We start from the raw sequence: 15,630 nt of genomic DNA, 5'->3' as shown, positions 1-15,630 counted from the left end.
ACATCTCATGGGAGATCGTACGCTCCACACCATTCTTTATTCGGCCCGTATACGCCGTGGGTTGCCGTCGGTAACTAAAGTGGTCTTTGCAGTGTGGCGGCAGTCTCTGCGCCGCATGGGTTGGTGGGGCAAATTAACGGCTGAAACGCCGCTGTGGCACAACGGCATGCTCCCGGAACTGGCGGCCCTGGCCGGATTCGAGGGTTGGGAGGCTATTGGAATTACACAACTGGGCCAGGTCGTCTCAGGCGCCACCCTCAAGTCCTTTGAGGAACTCCGTGTGGAGTTCCAGATGCCTCAGTCCCAGTTCTTCCGTTACCTACAGCTGAGGCATGCCCTCGCCCCGAGCATTGCCGGCCTCGACTCCCTGCCGGAGTTCAGTCCGATTGAGGCGAAAGTGTTTATGGGAGACTTGGGAGACAAGAAGGTCTCTAGGATCTATCAATCACTTGTTACTCACTGCTCATCCACTCTCAGCTCCCTTCGGGAGGCGTGGGAGGTAGACGTGGGCGACCTGGATGAGGACGATTGGAGGGAGGCGCTGGAGTCCCCGCGCGGCACCGCTATTGCGGTTCGGCTCCGCCTGATACAATTCAAATACCTGCATCGTGCCTATTATACACGTGAACGTCTGTGGAAGGCTGGTTTGATTGCGTCGTCGGAGTGCCTGCGCTGTGGGGAAGTGCCTGGCTCCCTGCTGCATACGGTGTGGTTGTCTGGTCGCCTGGCTGGATTCTGGAGGGGCGTATGGAGTTGCCTGGCTGAGGTCCTGGGCTGGGATCTTCCTCGAACCCACTGGCTAGGCCTGCTGCACATTATGGAAGGGGTTGGGGGCAACATATATAAGCGTCATCTGTTGCTCCTGGGCCTGGTGGTTGCTAAGCGTGACCTGGCTCGGGCCTGGAAATCTGTGAGGGCCCCCCCCTGTCTGCATGGAAGGCTGGGCTGGACTACTTTATGGGTCTTGAAAAACCGGTCTTTGAGGCACGGGGCTGCCCACGCAAACATTTCAAGATCTGGAAGCGGTGGGCCGACTACCGTGGCCTGTCCTTGGAACCCCCGGCGGAGCAGGAGGAGGACATTTGATCGCAGTGACTTTTCTGGCCCGAATGGCAAAACCCTGGTTGCATTATACCTGCTTCTTCTATGTGTATCGTCTTTGTGATGCTTCTATACATGTGTGGCGGGGGGGGTGTTGGGTACGGGTGGGGGTGTAGTTGGGGTTGGGGTGGGCTGTTAGGGCATTTTTAAAGCGGAGCTTCATTGACACTTGCTTCATGGAATACTATGTATGTCACCATTACATTGATACTGTTGTGGGGATCTTGGTGTGTGAAGATACCACATTCTTGATACTCTTTTGCTCAATAAATTGGTTGTGAAAAAAAAGAAGGGACTGGATCATAATGAAGGCTGGTACCAAGAAGGGACTGGGTCTCAACGAAGACTGGTGCTAAAGGCCTAATCTAGCTGACAATAATGCATTCGTTCTGTTGGCAGTTATAGTATAAATTCACAGGAAACTGTGCACCAAGACATTCACTCACCAAGTCGCGCCAGTCGAACAGTCCAGGAGCCCTCCTCGGATGGAACAGACTCGTCAACCAGGCTTCTTCTCTGCGTTGGCCTCACATATTCTTTGGCAGCTGTGAAATGTAGAAGACAAATAGTCTTAATTGGGCTTCATACACCAATAGATATCAGGAGTGAGTAGGCAGTGAGAGGAAAGCGGAGTCTGCTGATCCGGACACAGATGTGTGTGGTCAGCTTTGGAGTAAGCAGGCAATGAGAGGGAAGCTGTTAGGCCTTATGATGAGACTAGCACAACAAAGTAAACTGGGGCTTCCTGAGTTTCACCTATGCAAGTGAAACCTTATCAGAACTGTGTACAGAGCCACAGAGCAAACAGGAGCAACTAGGCCCTCGTGTAGGAGGCCTTTTACTGCTCATGTCCCAGGTTCCGACATACTATGTATCATAAACAACTGTGCCAAGTAACCCTTCAGCACTTGACTCAATGGTAGCGTGGGTCAGGCAGTCATCGACTTTCCTCCTCACAGAGGCTATGACCCCATCGGAACCGCAATACACTTCACGTCGGCCCACCTGACATAAGGGGTCGCCAACTTTTCTCCACACATGGGCTACAGCCAGATTGTTACGACAGTTTACTTCACAGTGGCCGCACCCGGTATACCGAGTTGCTGACTTTCCTCCGCACACGGGCTACAGCCCAATCAGCATTGCAGTATATTTCACGTCAGCCCATTTCACAAACTGGGTCGCTGACTCTCCTATGTACACAGGCAACGACCCGATCGCTGCAGCAGCCGTCTACTCATACTTCATTGTAGAGATCCACTCGCCTGGATCCTTCACTGGACCTCGCTGCTTCCAGCGTTCGCCGCTTTCTATAAGGACACACTGGTCTTGGAAAGCAGGCACGCACTGGTGCTCCAAGCTCCAGGAGCAGGTGGCCTTAAGTTTCTTCGGATGGGTACTTTTACCTGCAGATTCCTCACCTATTGAATATATTCCAAATCAGTTGGCTGCCTACTCAGCAGAGGGTCTGAAGGAGTAGGCTGATGAGGACAATCCTGTAGGATGGAGTTTGTGAAATGGCCATTCTTACCTCTGAATCGAAACAGTAGTGTTCGGCGAAGGTGTGAATGGAAGCATATGACCCCACCCTGCAAATCTCAACCTCAGTCAGTCAGTCAGTCAGTCCTGTGGCAGAAGCTTTTGTCCTGGTGGAGTGGGCCTGGATTCTCTCATGAGGCTCCTTCATTCAATATAGAAAAATATCTTGAAGCAAAGCGTCCTCTTCAGGACCGCCTCGTCCTTTCTGTTGCCCATGTACCCTATAAAGAGCTGGGCTTTGGATCTGATCTCTTTGGTGCACCTGGGGTCCAGTCTGTGTCGCTAACCTTCCTCTTTGGTTGGATTGCCTGACAACGGTGGAGGGGCTGAAAAGGAGCACACATTAAAAAAGCCAAAAACAGGTTCAAAACCTACGTGGGCATGATAATAGGTGCTGGAGGAAAAGTGTGCCAGCCATTCAGGATTTCATCCCTACACGCGACAAAGACAGAATGCTGATCAAGAAGACAGAAAAGTTGCCAAGGCTACAATATACTCTTTGAGGGTGCCCACCACACAGCCAGACTAGAGTCCGACAGGCAAGCCCTAGAGGTTTGAGCAGTACATTAGAGATTAATCTGCTCTGCTTCCCAGAATAGGCTGAGTTTATGAAGGGTTGACCAGTGGAAAGGATCATGTATACCACATCCCATCCTGGACCGTCGAATATGGGAAGAGTTCTGCCCTGAAAGGTGGACGGTGCAGTAGTGGGAGATACAGGGAGACATGCAGGTTTGGGGACAACTCCATTCGTGGCCATTCCGGGACGATGAAGAGGATTTGAGCTTGGTCTTGGTAAATCTTCCTCAAATACAAATAATCAAGAAAATGGGAGGGAAATGTGTAGTAGGTGGAAAATTCCACATCAATCAAAAAGCTTCCCCCAGGTTGCCTGCAATGGGTACAGGGGACTCAGAATGTCAGGCACTGGGATTGTTGTGTTCAGCAAAGAGATCGCATGCCACACTGGGCAAAGAGTACTGAAGGTCCTGAACCAGTTTGTCGTCCTAGGTGTTAAAAGATCTGTCTCGATGGATGGCAACTAGCCTCAGTCAACACTGGCGTTTCCAGGAAGCGAACCTCAGCCCTTCCTGACACAGAAGGTGAGACACAAATCCTCATACACAAAATAGTGATGGGAAGGATTCTTGCAATAAGTCTACCCACTGGCAATCCCTTGGGGTAGCATTCCAAATTCATTGTTCTTTTGCCCACAATGTCACCTCAGTTTGGAACGAAGCCGTATGTAAGTCTATCTTGATCCTGCACCAGTCTCAACAGTCCAGCCTGACATGCAATGCCCGGGTACTAGCAAAGAACGCCTTCCCCACTGCCCCATCCAGTTTTTGGATCCCCTATGCCGGGGTTGAGCAGAAAAGGATCTTGATTGAGCTTGGTGAAGGAAAGGATAATGTTACAAACCCTGTAAGCATCTGTTCCTGGCTTGTAGAGCTGTAGATTCCCATGCTTTGCATATTCTTGCCATCTAGTGTTGGGTCCGGATATTTGCAAGTTGGTTTTAGGTCTCACTGAGCAATGAGTAAGCATTGCGGCGAGATTCTAGTAAGCAGTCCGAAAACTGTACCAAAACTGCGGATTAGACACAGACAGTTCATGCGAGACAGGCGTATGCACAACGCCAGCCACGTCACACCCCACCATTTGTCTGTGCCTTGGCATCAGACTTCAAAGGCTGCCGCTCCACCCCATCAGACTTCAAAGGCTGCCACTCCCCCGCCCCCGCATCAGACTTCAAAGGATGCACTCCCGCTCCCCCACCCCCCTTCCACAGCAATGCCAAGAGCTTGTTTCTGGGTGAAAGTGAAAGCCAACCATGCTTGTTTACAGTAGCCTTGCTCCTCAAATGCTGTTGGTGTGTTGCCATCTCTCTAGGGACACTCAGGTTGAAAACACTACTTGCTAGCTGCAATGCTACATCCGCTATGCTTTGCCTCTAGAGACGTTGATCCCTCGCAGACTGTGCTGACTCTGCCCCTCCTGATTCTGAAACTTACCAACGCAGTCACCACGCAGTCTCTTCTCTCTGTCTTATATCTGCCATGCCACCATTTACTTCGGACCCTCACCCTTACACCTCCTCACCCTCACTCACCCTCACCCCCAACACACCCTCACACCCCCTCACCCACACACACACCCTCACAACCCCTCACCCTCCCACCCTCATATCCCATCCCTCACCCACCCTCACATCCCCTCCCTCACCCACCCTCACATCCCCTCCCTCACCCACCCTCACATCCCCTCCCTCACCCACCCTCACATCCCCTCCCTCACCCACCCTCACATCCCCTCCCTCTCTCACCCTAACACCCTCTCACCCTCAATCCCCCTCACACATCCTCCTTCCCCTCACCTCCCCACACCCTCACCTACCCACACCCTCACCTCCCCACCCTCACACCCCTCTTCACCCTCACACACCTTTTCACCCTCACACACCTCTTCACCCTCACACACCTCTTCACCCTCACACACCTCTTCACCCTCACACACCTCTTCACCCTCACACACCTCTTCACCCTCACACACCTCTTCACCCTCACACACCTCTTCACCCTCACACACCTCTTCACCCTCACACACCTCTTCACCCTCACACACCTCCTCACCCTCACACACCTCTTCACCCTCACACACCTCTTCACCCTCACACACCTCCTCACCCTCACACACCTCCTCACCCTCACACACCTCCTCACCCTCACACACCTCCTCACCCTCACACACCTCCTCACCCTCACACACCTCCTCACCCTCACACACCTCCTCACTCACACCCCCTCCTCCTAACTCTCAAACCCCTCCTCACACACACCCTCACCCTGACACACACCCTCACCCTGACACACACACCCTCACCCTGACACACACCCTCACCCACACCACACACCCTCACCCTCACACCCACTCATACTCACACTCACACCCCCTCATCCTCATCCTCACACCCCCTCATCCTCATCCTCACACCCCCTCATCCTCATCCTCACACCCCCTCATCCTCACCCTGACACCGACTCATCCTCACCCTCAAACCCCCTCATCCTCACCCTCAAACCCCCTCATCCTCACCCTCAAACCCCCTCATCCTCACCCTCAAACCCCCTCATCCTCACCCTCATACACCCTCACTCGCCCTCACACACCCTCACCCTCTCACCCTCACACACCCTCTCACTCTCACACACCCTCTCACCCTCACACCCCCTCACCCTCACACCCCCAACCTCTCACCCTCACACACCGTCACTCCCCCTCATTCACCTTCACACTCACACCCCCAAACATTCAAACACCTCACACACCTCCCCCTCACACCCCCTCATCCTCTCACACCCCCTCATCCTCACTCTCACACCCCCTCATCCTCACTCTCACACACCCTCATCCTCACTCTCACACCCACTCATCCTCACCCACCCTCATCCTCACCCTCACACACCCTCATCCTCACCCTCACACACCCTCATCCTCACCCTCAACCACCCTCATCCTCACCCTCACACACCCTCATCCTCACCCTCACACACCCTCATCCTCACCCTCAAACACCCTCATCCTCACACACCCTTTCACCCTCACACACCCTCTCCCTCTCACCCTCACACACCCTTTCACCCTCATACACCCTCTCACCCTCATACACCCTCTCACCCTTACACACCCCCTCTCAACCTCACACCCCCTCTCAACCTCACACCCCCTCACCCTCACACACCCTCTCACCCTCATACACCCTCTCACCCTCACACCCCCTCTCACCCTCACACACCCTCTCACCCTCACACCCTCACACCCTCACACACCCTCACTGTTGGACCCCTAAAGTTTTTGCTTGTTATATTTGACCTGGGGATGGTGATTCCCACTCTGAGTGTGTGTGGTGAGATAGGCCTGCCCACCCTTAGGAATGCATGGGGAATGTATGTGTCCCTAGTAGTTCCTGATGCGTGGTGTGTTCAGGTTCACGTCTGGTATGTGCGGACTCATGTGATTGAATGCTGCAGGATGATATATGCGGCGTGTATGTGTCTAGTGAGGAAGTGCCACTTCTAGACATGGGTGTGTGTGTGTGTGCAGTAAGGATGCTGGCGCGTGATTGGCTGAAGCTGACTGGGGAGCCTGGCTCCAGGAGTCTGTGTGGGTCTGCCCCGGTGGTGAATGGAGAGATTAGCATGCCGATGTGAGGAAGGGGCTGCGCCTGGGTCCTGAATAGGGCTGGGCTTTTCCCACACAATGCTGGCTCTGCACCCTGTGGTGCGACTGATGACCCTAGCCTGCCTGGTGAATGGAAAGGGTGGCTGGGGAAAACAAAGTACTCCCAAAACCAGCTACGACTGGTTTTCTCCCCCACCCTGCACCTTTAGACAAAGGAATTTCATGTATAAAAAGAGGATGTGACCTCTTCTAAAATGTTCTTGTTCCCAACTCGAATCTACCAGGGGCATGTTGCTGCTTGGGCCCGGGGGGAGGCTTGCCTCCCTGGGCCCTGCCCGGCCCATGGACGGCTGAGGTCCTTGACCCCTGAAGGACTGATGCTTGCTGTTGCCCTAGCGCCTGGGAGCGCTTTCCATTGACCCCTGGCGCTTGAGAGCGCTATTTGTGTGCCTAGCGCTTGGGAGCGCTGTTTTTCTCAGCCGGTACCCACCCGGCATCTGCCCCGTTATATGAAGGTTTCCTGGACCCCCAGCGAGTGCCTACCTCGCTTTATTCCTTATTTAACTCATTTTCGAGGGAGCCTACCCCTCGTCGTCCCCCCGAGTTCACCGCCGCTGGCCCGGGACCCCTCGTAACGTCCTCCCCGCGCCGTGCTGGGATTGGCTGCCGGCCCAGGATTCCTTGAAGACATCATTCCCCGGGCCGCGCCGTGATTGGCCGCCGGCCCGAGGAGATTCCCAGATCCGACCACAGAGTGAAGAAGGAGCAGGTAGCAGCGGGAGCCTACTCCGCGCTCCTACATGACCCGAGAGAAGCAGCTGAGAGGGACTCCACCAAACCCCCCCACATTTATTCATGAGCCCGAAAGGCTCCCCGGTGGCCCAATGATCTCGAGTCCCCAGAGGAGGGGCTCCAACGACGGCCCCACACTGTTCTCGAGCCCGGAAAGGCTCCACCATTGGCATTTGTTCGCCAGAGCCTGAGAGGCTCCCCCGTTGGCATTTGTCTTTCGAGCCCGCGAGGCACAGCCCCAGCATCTTGTTCTCGAGCCAGAGAAGCTCCCCTTTGTATATTTGTTCCGAGCCTCCGAGGCTCCCACGTTGGCCCCATCATTGCCTTTCAGCTGCCCAGCACTTCGTGGGCAGCTGCTATGTTTAGGTTTGTTCTTGGCTACCTGCAGCCTGTCCTGACATTGCGACATTGGGCGTCCTAGCCCCAGAGAGGCCAGTTGGCCTGGTGAAAGTTATGAGCATATGTTAAATGTGATTCCTGAGAATTATTCTGTGTTGCACCTCTGAAGGTGCTTCTGATACGTTCTGTGCCTTGTCCTTTTTCCCTCCTGAATACCCTATGCACTCTGCATGACGCTTTTGGTTGTTGTGTGTTCTAATGCTAGTTCTATGAAGCTCCCGGTTGTTATGTGTTCTAATACTAGGTCTATGAAGCTCCTGGTTGTTATGTGTTCAAATGCTAGTTCTATGAAGCTCCTGGTTGTTATGTGTACTAATGCTAGTTCTTTGAAGTTCCTGGTTGTTATGTGTTCTAATGCCAGTTCCACCAAGTGCATATTCCTGGCAGTGGTCCCATGGCCCTGTCCTGTACATAGTCCCCTGTAAATTCTGCCCGTGCCCCTGGCACATTGTAAAGTGTGTGTTCCTATCTGATGTGTTTTTCAATACAAAGGCTATTTTTACATATACCTTGTGTGGAGTTCCTTTTGTGGGGGGGGGCCTGGAGGTTGTTGCTGGTGGGTGCGTGCGCAAATGCTTTACACATCGCCTCAGAGATAAGCCGGACTGCTCGTGCCAAGCTACCAAGAGGGTGAGCAGGGGTTGTCTTGGCGGGTGACTTCCTTACCCTAACCTTGGAAATGGTGGTTTCTGCCTGGCTTTGGCACAAGCCTTAGCCAACCAGAAATCCCATTTCTAACATTTGGTGGCTAGCGGTGGGATATGGACTTGTGTTTGCGCAGTACCACAGCGATAACTGGCCTCACTACAAAACTCTGCATTTTAGATGGTGACAAGGAAGGGGATTATTGTTTTTAAGTTTGCTTAAATGTCTGTTTCTGTGGCAAATGTGGTTCTTGTGCACTGTGAGTTAGGTGTCCCTAGCTCGGGAGAGTAGCTCATCCCCCTAAGTGCAAATGTGTTTTCTGGATTCACCAGAAGGGTGGGATCCAGTGGTGGCAGCGAAAATGTATCCAATGTTTTGGTCCCTGTCCCTTTCCTGGAGTAATGGTACCTGTGCCACGTGTGGTCAGTTTGAGAAATCAGGGGCGGTAGAAACTGTCTTACCAATCTAAGGGGGGGGGTGTGGATGAATGTTGTGTTACACTGGACAAGTGGTGTAAGTTCTCTGAGATGGGGAGCTTGCTGAGTACTAGAGTGTAAGTTCCCTGAGATGGGGAGCTTGCTGAATACTGGAGTGCAAGTTCTCTGGGATGGGGAGCTTGCTGAATCAACGATAAGTGTGTCCTTCCTTACCCCGCTGAATGTGTTTGATGCATCATGTGTTCCGTACACCGCTGAATGTGTTTTATGCGTCATGTATCTTCCTTACACCGCTGAATGTGTTTGATGCATCATGTGTTCCGTACACCGCTGAATGTGTTTTATGCGTCATGTGTCTTCCTTACACCGCTGAATGTGTTTTATGCGTCATGTGTGTTCCTTACACCGCTGAATGTGTTTGAAGCATCATGTGTTCCGTACACCGCTGAATGTGTTTTATGCGTCATGTGTCTTCCTTACACCGCTGAATGTGTTTGATGCATCATGTGTTCCGTACACCGCTGAATGTGTTTTATGCGTCATGTGTCTTCCTTGCAAGAAGTCCTGGTGCGCCAGGCATCTGACCCAAGGTTGCTTGCGTCCCTCGGTTGGGGAGCCAGTAGCCGGTGTGTCCGGATCTGGACGCCAGGGCAACTGTACGTAGTGTCCTGAAGTACAAGAAGGAACTACTGCCTGAAGAGGAGGAACCGGGTAAGCTGTATGGGGGATTGACCTGCAGTGGTTGCCTTCCTGCTGAAGGAGGAGAGAAAGTCTTAGATTTCGTTTTCATCTTGTAGAATTCCTGGTGTGCCAGGCATCTGACCCAAGGGTACGTCCCTCGGTTGGGGAGCCAGTAGTCGGTGTTTCGGATCTGGACGGCAGGGCGACTGTAGCCAGTGTCCTGGCCGGTTTGTCTTCTAGGGGTACCCCTGTGGACACAGGTGGGGCTCATTTTAAGTAAAGAGACCCTGTGTTTCCCAGAAGGGGTGGTACAGGCCTAGCAGGGATCCTTAGGGTTCTTGGCTGAGTGTTGTGGTACTACCCAGAGAGCAGGTGGGGCCCACCTTAAGTGGAGGGACCCTGTTCTAAATGGGAGGGTGCGGAACTCTGGAAGGGGGTCAGAGGAAGTCTGACCCCTGTGCATCCGGTGAAATTGGATCCCAGGTGGTAGACCAGTGGAGGGAGAGAGTTCCTGGACTGGTGGGAGAGTTGTGTTCTGGAGGGTGCTTCTCCTGGGAGAGAGCGGAACCCCAGAAGTAGAGGTAGGGTGGGGCATTCTTGCCTGTGACTTCTGGCCAGCCTGAGGGTGCGGACCCTAGGTTGAAGGAGCAGTGGTAAGGTGGAACTACACTGAGAAAGGGAGTGGCGAACGGCTATTGTGGGCCAGGGGTTACCACCCCCCAATCTGGATTGGCATGGACCAGTGGTATAAGGGTGGGCTAGGGCCTGGTCCTAGCCGTGGACAACTAAGGAGTACCATTGGGGTACCCTGGTTGGGCCTGTGTTTTTTCTTTTTTTTTTTTTAAAGTCTGTGCATGTCTTATGGATCAACGTGGCGTAGAACCGGAGGGTGTACCTGCAGTGCGGGCCGCGTCCGTGTTCTATCGCCCAAAGCAGGGAAGTCCATCACAGTGGTAATTGGTCTGCCCTGCGTTTTGGCTGGAAGGGGGTTGTGTTGGACTTGGCCCTTCTGGCAGGTTCACCCCTGAAGTTTTTGCTTTTTATATGTGACCTGGGGATGGTGATTCCCACTCTGAGTGCGTGTGGTGAGATAGGCCTGCCCTCCCATAGGAATGCATGGGGAATGTATGTGTCCCTGGTAGTTCCTGATGCTTGGGGTGTGCAGGTATTGCACTGTATTAAGCTTCTGAAATGTAGAACAGTATACAATTTCTGAAGAAAAATGGGAAAGCAATAATAAAAGCAAAGCGTTCCAAAAACACTGTTTCAATTGTTTTTTTATGGCGCGAAAACGAGTAACCACTGTTTTTTGAGGTATTGAAATCACTGGAAAACACTGGGAAAACACCACCAGAATTTCCCAAAAATAGAAACTGAAAACAGGAAAGCCTAATATATATATATATATATATATATATATATATATATATATATATATATATATATATATATATATATATATATATATATATATATATTTTTTTTATATTATGCTTACCAACAATCTTCTACTACCTGCCTAGAGAGTAAATGTTAGAGGGCCAACCTCAGTAGGGGACAGATTTCGCACCTGACCACCCTGGGACCCACCTCTCTTAGGAATACAGCCGAGCACTGGCGGAAGACCCTCAGGTTGAGGGTCTCGAATCTAGAATCGTACGCGCTGCGCTAGCACCACTTCAACAGAGACACACCACACTGGAGATTTTAAGAGAACGTATTCTTTATCTCTTCAAATAAAAAATTGATCTTTATGATCCGCAGATTCTCAGTACAGGCGAGCCGGGGCTCGAAGAGTCTTGGTCGGGATAGGGTAGCGGGACAGTCTCAAAAGTTCAAGGTATCGGGCGCACAGCTCTCAATCCTAGAGCTGGGGGATACGGAGTGATCTTGGGTACAGCCGGACCAGAGTAGTCTCTGGAGCCGCGATCGAATCAGCAGGGCTCAAGGTAGCAGGGGAGCCGCGACAGCGTCAGCAGGGCTCGGTGATCTTCTCGGTTGCAAAGGAGCCGCGAACGAATCAGCAGGGCTCAAGAGTTCTTAAGGTAGCGATGGAGCCGCGACAGAGTCAGCAGGGCTCGGTGATCTTCTCGGTTGCAAAGGAGCCGTGAACGAATCAGCAGGGCTCAAGAGTTCTTCGGATTGTAGGAGAGCCGCGACTTGTCAGCAGGGCTCGGGGGTCTCGTTGGTTGCAAAGGAGGAGCCGCGATCAGGTCAGCAGGGCTCTCGTAGTCAAGGATACAACTGCCTGATCATTCCAGAGTCGCCCTTGATGTAGGACTCCCTTCCTTTGATATCCGGAGTCCTCGCAGGCGGAGGTCTTAGCACCTGGGGGCTGGTTGTTGGGGGTTCCGCCTCGGCGGCTCCTTTCATCCTTTCAAGTTGGGTCTGGAGGGATCCCAGACACTCAGCAGGCCTGGAGCCAGCCCTCAGGGAGGCTATATGGGTGATCGAAACTCATCTCTCGAGGGGAGGTGGAAGGTGTGACCAAGCTACTCCTCCCTCTCTCGCTCACAGGGAGCGCTCTACCCCCTGGCTGGGGATGGCGCCGTCGGCCGAGGTCGGCTGGGGCCGGGGCGGCCATTTTAGGTGCAGGGACATCGGCCTCGGATACCAGGAAAATGGGGGACGAGGACAGGAAGCCCAGGGTCGGGGATGTGTGTCATGGCGGGAAGGATCGGGTGATTCAGGGTCTTGGGAATATGTCTGGTTCAGGGGTGACCACGCCACGAGGCCGGTCCAACAGTAAACCTACATCATTACATTCAGCTCTGCATTGTCAACTATTACCTGTAGCAACATTTATGGAGAGAGGCAATTCCACTGTAAAGTTCAGGTAAAGGTGTAGCTAGGGAGGGTGAGGGTAGCTAGGAGTACTGGTGGGAGGGAACCAGTTAAAGTTAATGCTGTTAATTTGTGTTTACAAATGCCAGTGTGAACCTCGTTAGGAACCCAGGAGAAGCCGGCATAGCAGTGGAGTCTCTCTTGTTTATCCCATTCCCCCTTCCCCCGCCTTACGGGAAGTGAATTTATTCGCTGTAGTGGGGCAGGAGAGTCGGGAAATTAATCCTCGCATTTGAATCAGGGTCTTCTGAATGTTGCTGTTCCTGTGGAAGCTCAAGTGTTTCAGGTGTGTGGTACCTTCCTTCTGATTTTCCTGACAGATATAAGTGCCATTTACCAAACTTCCACCTGGGCAGTATGGCAGAGAGAGAAGAGAAGAGAAGAGAAGAGATGTGACAGGGCCTGGGAGAGGAGGAAGAGCTGTGACAGGCTCTGGGAGAGGGGGGAGATCTGACAGGTTTTGGGAGAGGGGGGGAGAGCTGACAGGCCCTGGGAGAGGAGGGGGAGATCTGACAGGCCCTGGGAGAGGGGGGAGATCTCACAGGTTTTGGGAGAGGGGGAGAGATCTGACAAGCCCTTGCAGAGGAGGAGAGATGTGACAGGCCCTGGGCGAGGAAGAGAGATGTGACAGGCCCTTGGAGAGGAAGAGGGATGTGACAGGAACTTGGAGAGGAGGAGAGATCTGATAGGCCCTGGGAGAGTAGGAAGAGATGTGACAGGAACTTGGAGAGGAGGAGAGATGTGACAGGAACTTGGAGAGGAGGAGAGATGGGACAGGAACTTGGAGAGGAGAAGAGATGGGGCAGGAACTTGGAGAGGAGGAGAGATGGGACAGGAACTTGGAGAGGAGGAGAGATGTGACAGGCCTTTGGAGAGGAGGAGAGATGTGACAGGCATTTGTAGCGGAGGAGAGATGTGACAGGAACTTGGAGAGGAGGAGAGATGTGACAGGCCCTGGGAGAGAAGGGAGAGGAGGAGAGATGTGATGGGCTCAGGGAGAGGAGGTAGGTGCGTGAGAAGACGAGAGAAGTGGCCAGCCCTGGGAGAGGTGTTAATATGTGACCGGCCCGGGGAGAGGAGGAAGAAATGTGACAGGCCCTGGGAGAGGAGGAGAGATGTGATGGGCTCAGGGAGAGGAGGTAGGTGTGTGAGAAGACGAGAGAAGTGACCAGCCCTGGGAGAGGAGGAGAGATGTGACAGGAACTTGGAGAGGAGGAGAGATTGGACAGGAACTTGGAGAGGAGGAGAGATGTGATAGGCCTTTGGAAAGGAGGAGAGATGTGACAGGAACTTGGAGAGGAGGAGAGATGTGACAGGAACTTGGAGAGGAGGAGAGATGTGACAGGAACTTGGAGAGGAGGAGAGATGTGACAGGCCTTTGGAGAGGGGGAGAGATGTGACAGGCCTTTGGAGAGGGGGAGAGATGTGACAGGAACTTGGAGAGGAGGTGAGATGTGACAGGCCCTGGGAGAGAAGGGAGAGGAGGCGAGATGTGATGGGCTCAGGGAGAGGAGGTAGGTGCGTGAGAAGACGAGAGAAGGGACCATCCCTGGGAGAGGAGGAGAGATGTGACAGGAACTTGGAGAGATGTGACAGGAACTTGGACAGGAGGAGAGATGTGACAGGAACTTGGAGAGGAGGAGAGAGGCGACAGGAATTTGGGAGAGGAAAAGAGAGGTGACAGGCCCTGGGAGAGATGTGATGGGCTCAGGGAGAGGAGGTAGGTGCGTGAGAAGACGAGAGAAGTGACCAGCCCTGGGAGAGGAGGAGAGGTGTGACAGGCCCGGGGATAGGAGGAAGAAATGTGACAGGCCTTGGGAGCGCAGGGAGAGATGTGACAGGCCCTGGGAGAGGAAGAGATGTGTGAGAGGCCCTGGGAGCGCAGGGAGAGATGTGACAGGCCCTGGGAGCGCAGGGAGAGATGTGACAGGCCCAGGGAGAGGAGGAGATATGCGACAGGCCCTGGGAGAGGGGGAAGAAATGTGACAGGCCCTGGGAGACGAGAGATGTGACGGGCCCTGGGAGACGAGGAAGAGATGAGACAGGCCGTGGGAGAGGAGGGAGAGATGCGACAGGCCCTGGGAGAGGAGGAGAGATGTGACAGTCCCAGGGAGAGGAGGCAGATGTGGGCGTGGACAGACTCAATAGCTATTGGAGGCACAATAGGCCCAGAGAGGGGGACCTGACGTGACAGACACAGGGAACGACAATAGACATAGGGAGCCAAGGGCGAAGGGTCTCATCTACCAGCAACTCTAGGGTTCCACTGCTCAGACTCGCGTCCCTGCTTTGGGAGGGGGTTACCTATGGCCGCCGCTGTCAATAATTCTGTAGTGAACCAGAAAGATTCTAAGCACAGCTGTTGGGAAAAAAGGACATTGTTGAATTTACAAAATGCACAGATCTATGCAAACACCACCACCACCAACCCCTCCCTCCACGACCACAACGCTGCCCACCCAAACACAACTCACATACGTTCGAAATTAATCAAATGAACCTTTAACCAGCAGCTTTAAAGCTCTGTCATCATTAATTTTTTTCTTACCGGGCCGCTTTCGATTTTCTTTCAAAGGTTTCATGTTGTGGCAGAGAAGAGATCGCGGAGTCCAAAGTTAAATGAACCTGCAATGACAAACATACGTGAATCCTAGCTTTGCACCGGCAAACACGATATAATTCATCAATAACTGCAACCTGCACTATCGCACTCCACAAACAGCCCATTGACACCATTAACAAGAGCGAAACACTCCACAAACAGCCCATTAACAACCAAGCACTCCACAAACAGCCCATTGACACCATTAACAACAGCAAAACACTCCACAAACAGCTCATTGACACCATTAACAGCCAAACACTCCACAGACAGGCCATTGACCCCATAACTACAGCCAAACATTCCCCAAACAGCACCCAAATGACACACTAACTACATCCAAACACTGCACAACCAGTGCCCACCTGACACCAATAATAACTACAGCCAAACACTGCACAATCAGTG

The 15,630-nt window shown here is 53.0% G+C and overlaps 1 protein-coding gene across 8 annotated transcripts in view; it reads right to left on the bottom strand.

Moving 5' to 3' along the window:
• LOC147725801 (uncharacterized) overlaps window positions 1–15,630 on the bottom strand; it is a 626,472-nt gene that overhangs the window by 461,962 nt on the left and 148,880 nt on the right. For 5 of the 8 annotated variants that reach the window (XM_086959971.1, XM_086959976.1, XM_086959973.1 and 2 more), the window contains 2 exons: window positions 15,169–15,245; window positions 1,548–1,646 (listed from right to left, as the gene is read on the bottom strand). In XM_086959971.1, the coding sequence (XP_086816097.1) occupies window positions 1,548–1,646; window positions 15,169–15,202 (133 nt within the window). In that variant the 5' untranslated portion in view covers window positions 15,203–15,245. The remainder of the gene's footprint in view (window positions 1–1,547; window positions 1,647–15,168; window positions 15,246–15,630) is intronic. The other 3 variants (XM_086959975.1, XM_086959974.1, XM_086959978.1) reach the window with 1 other exon arrangement.

The sequence above is a fragment of the Lissotriton vulgaris genome, chromosome 3_1 (assembly GCF_964263255.1).
Source record: "Lissotriton vulgaris chromosome 3_1, aLisVul1.2, whole genome shotgun sequence".
NCBI lineage: Eukaryota > Metazoa > Chordata > Amphibia > Caudata > Salamandridae > Lissotriton > Lissotriton vulgaris.
Note: the sequence above shows the minus strand (reverse complement) of the source record. Positions and strands in the feature narration are given on the sequence as shown.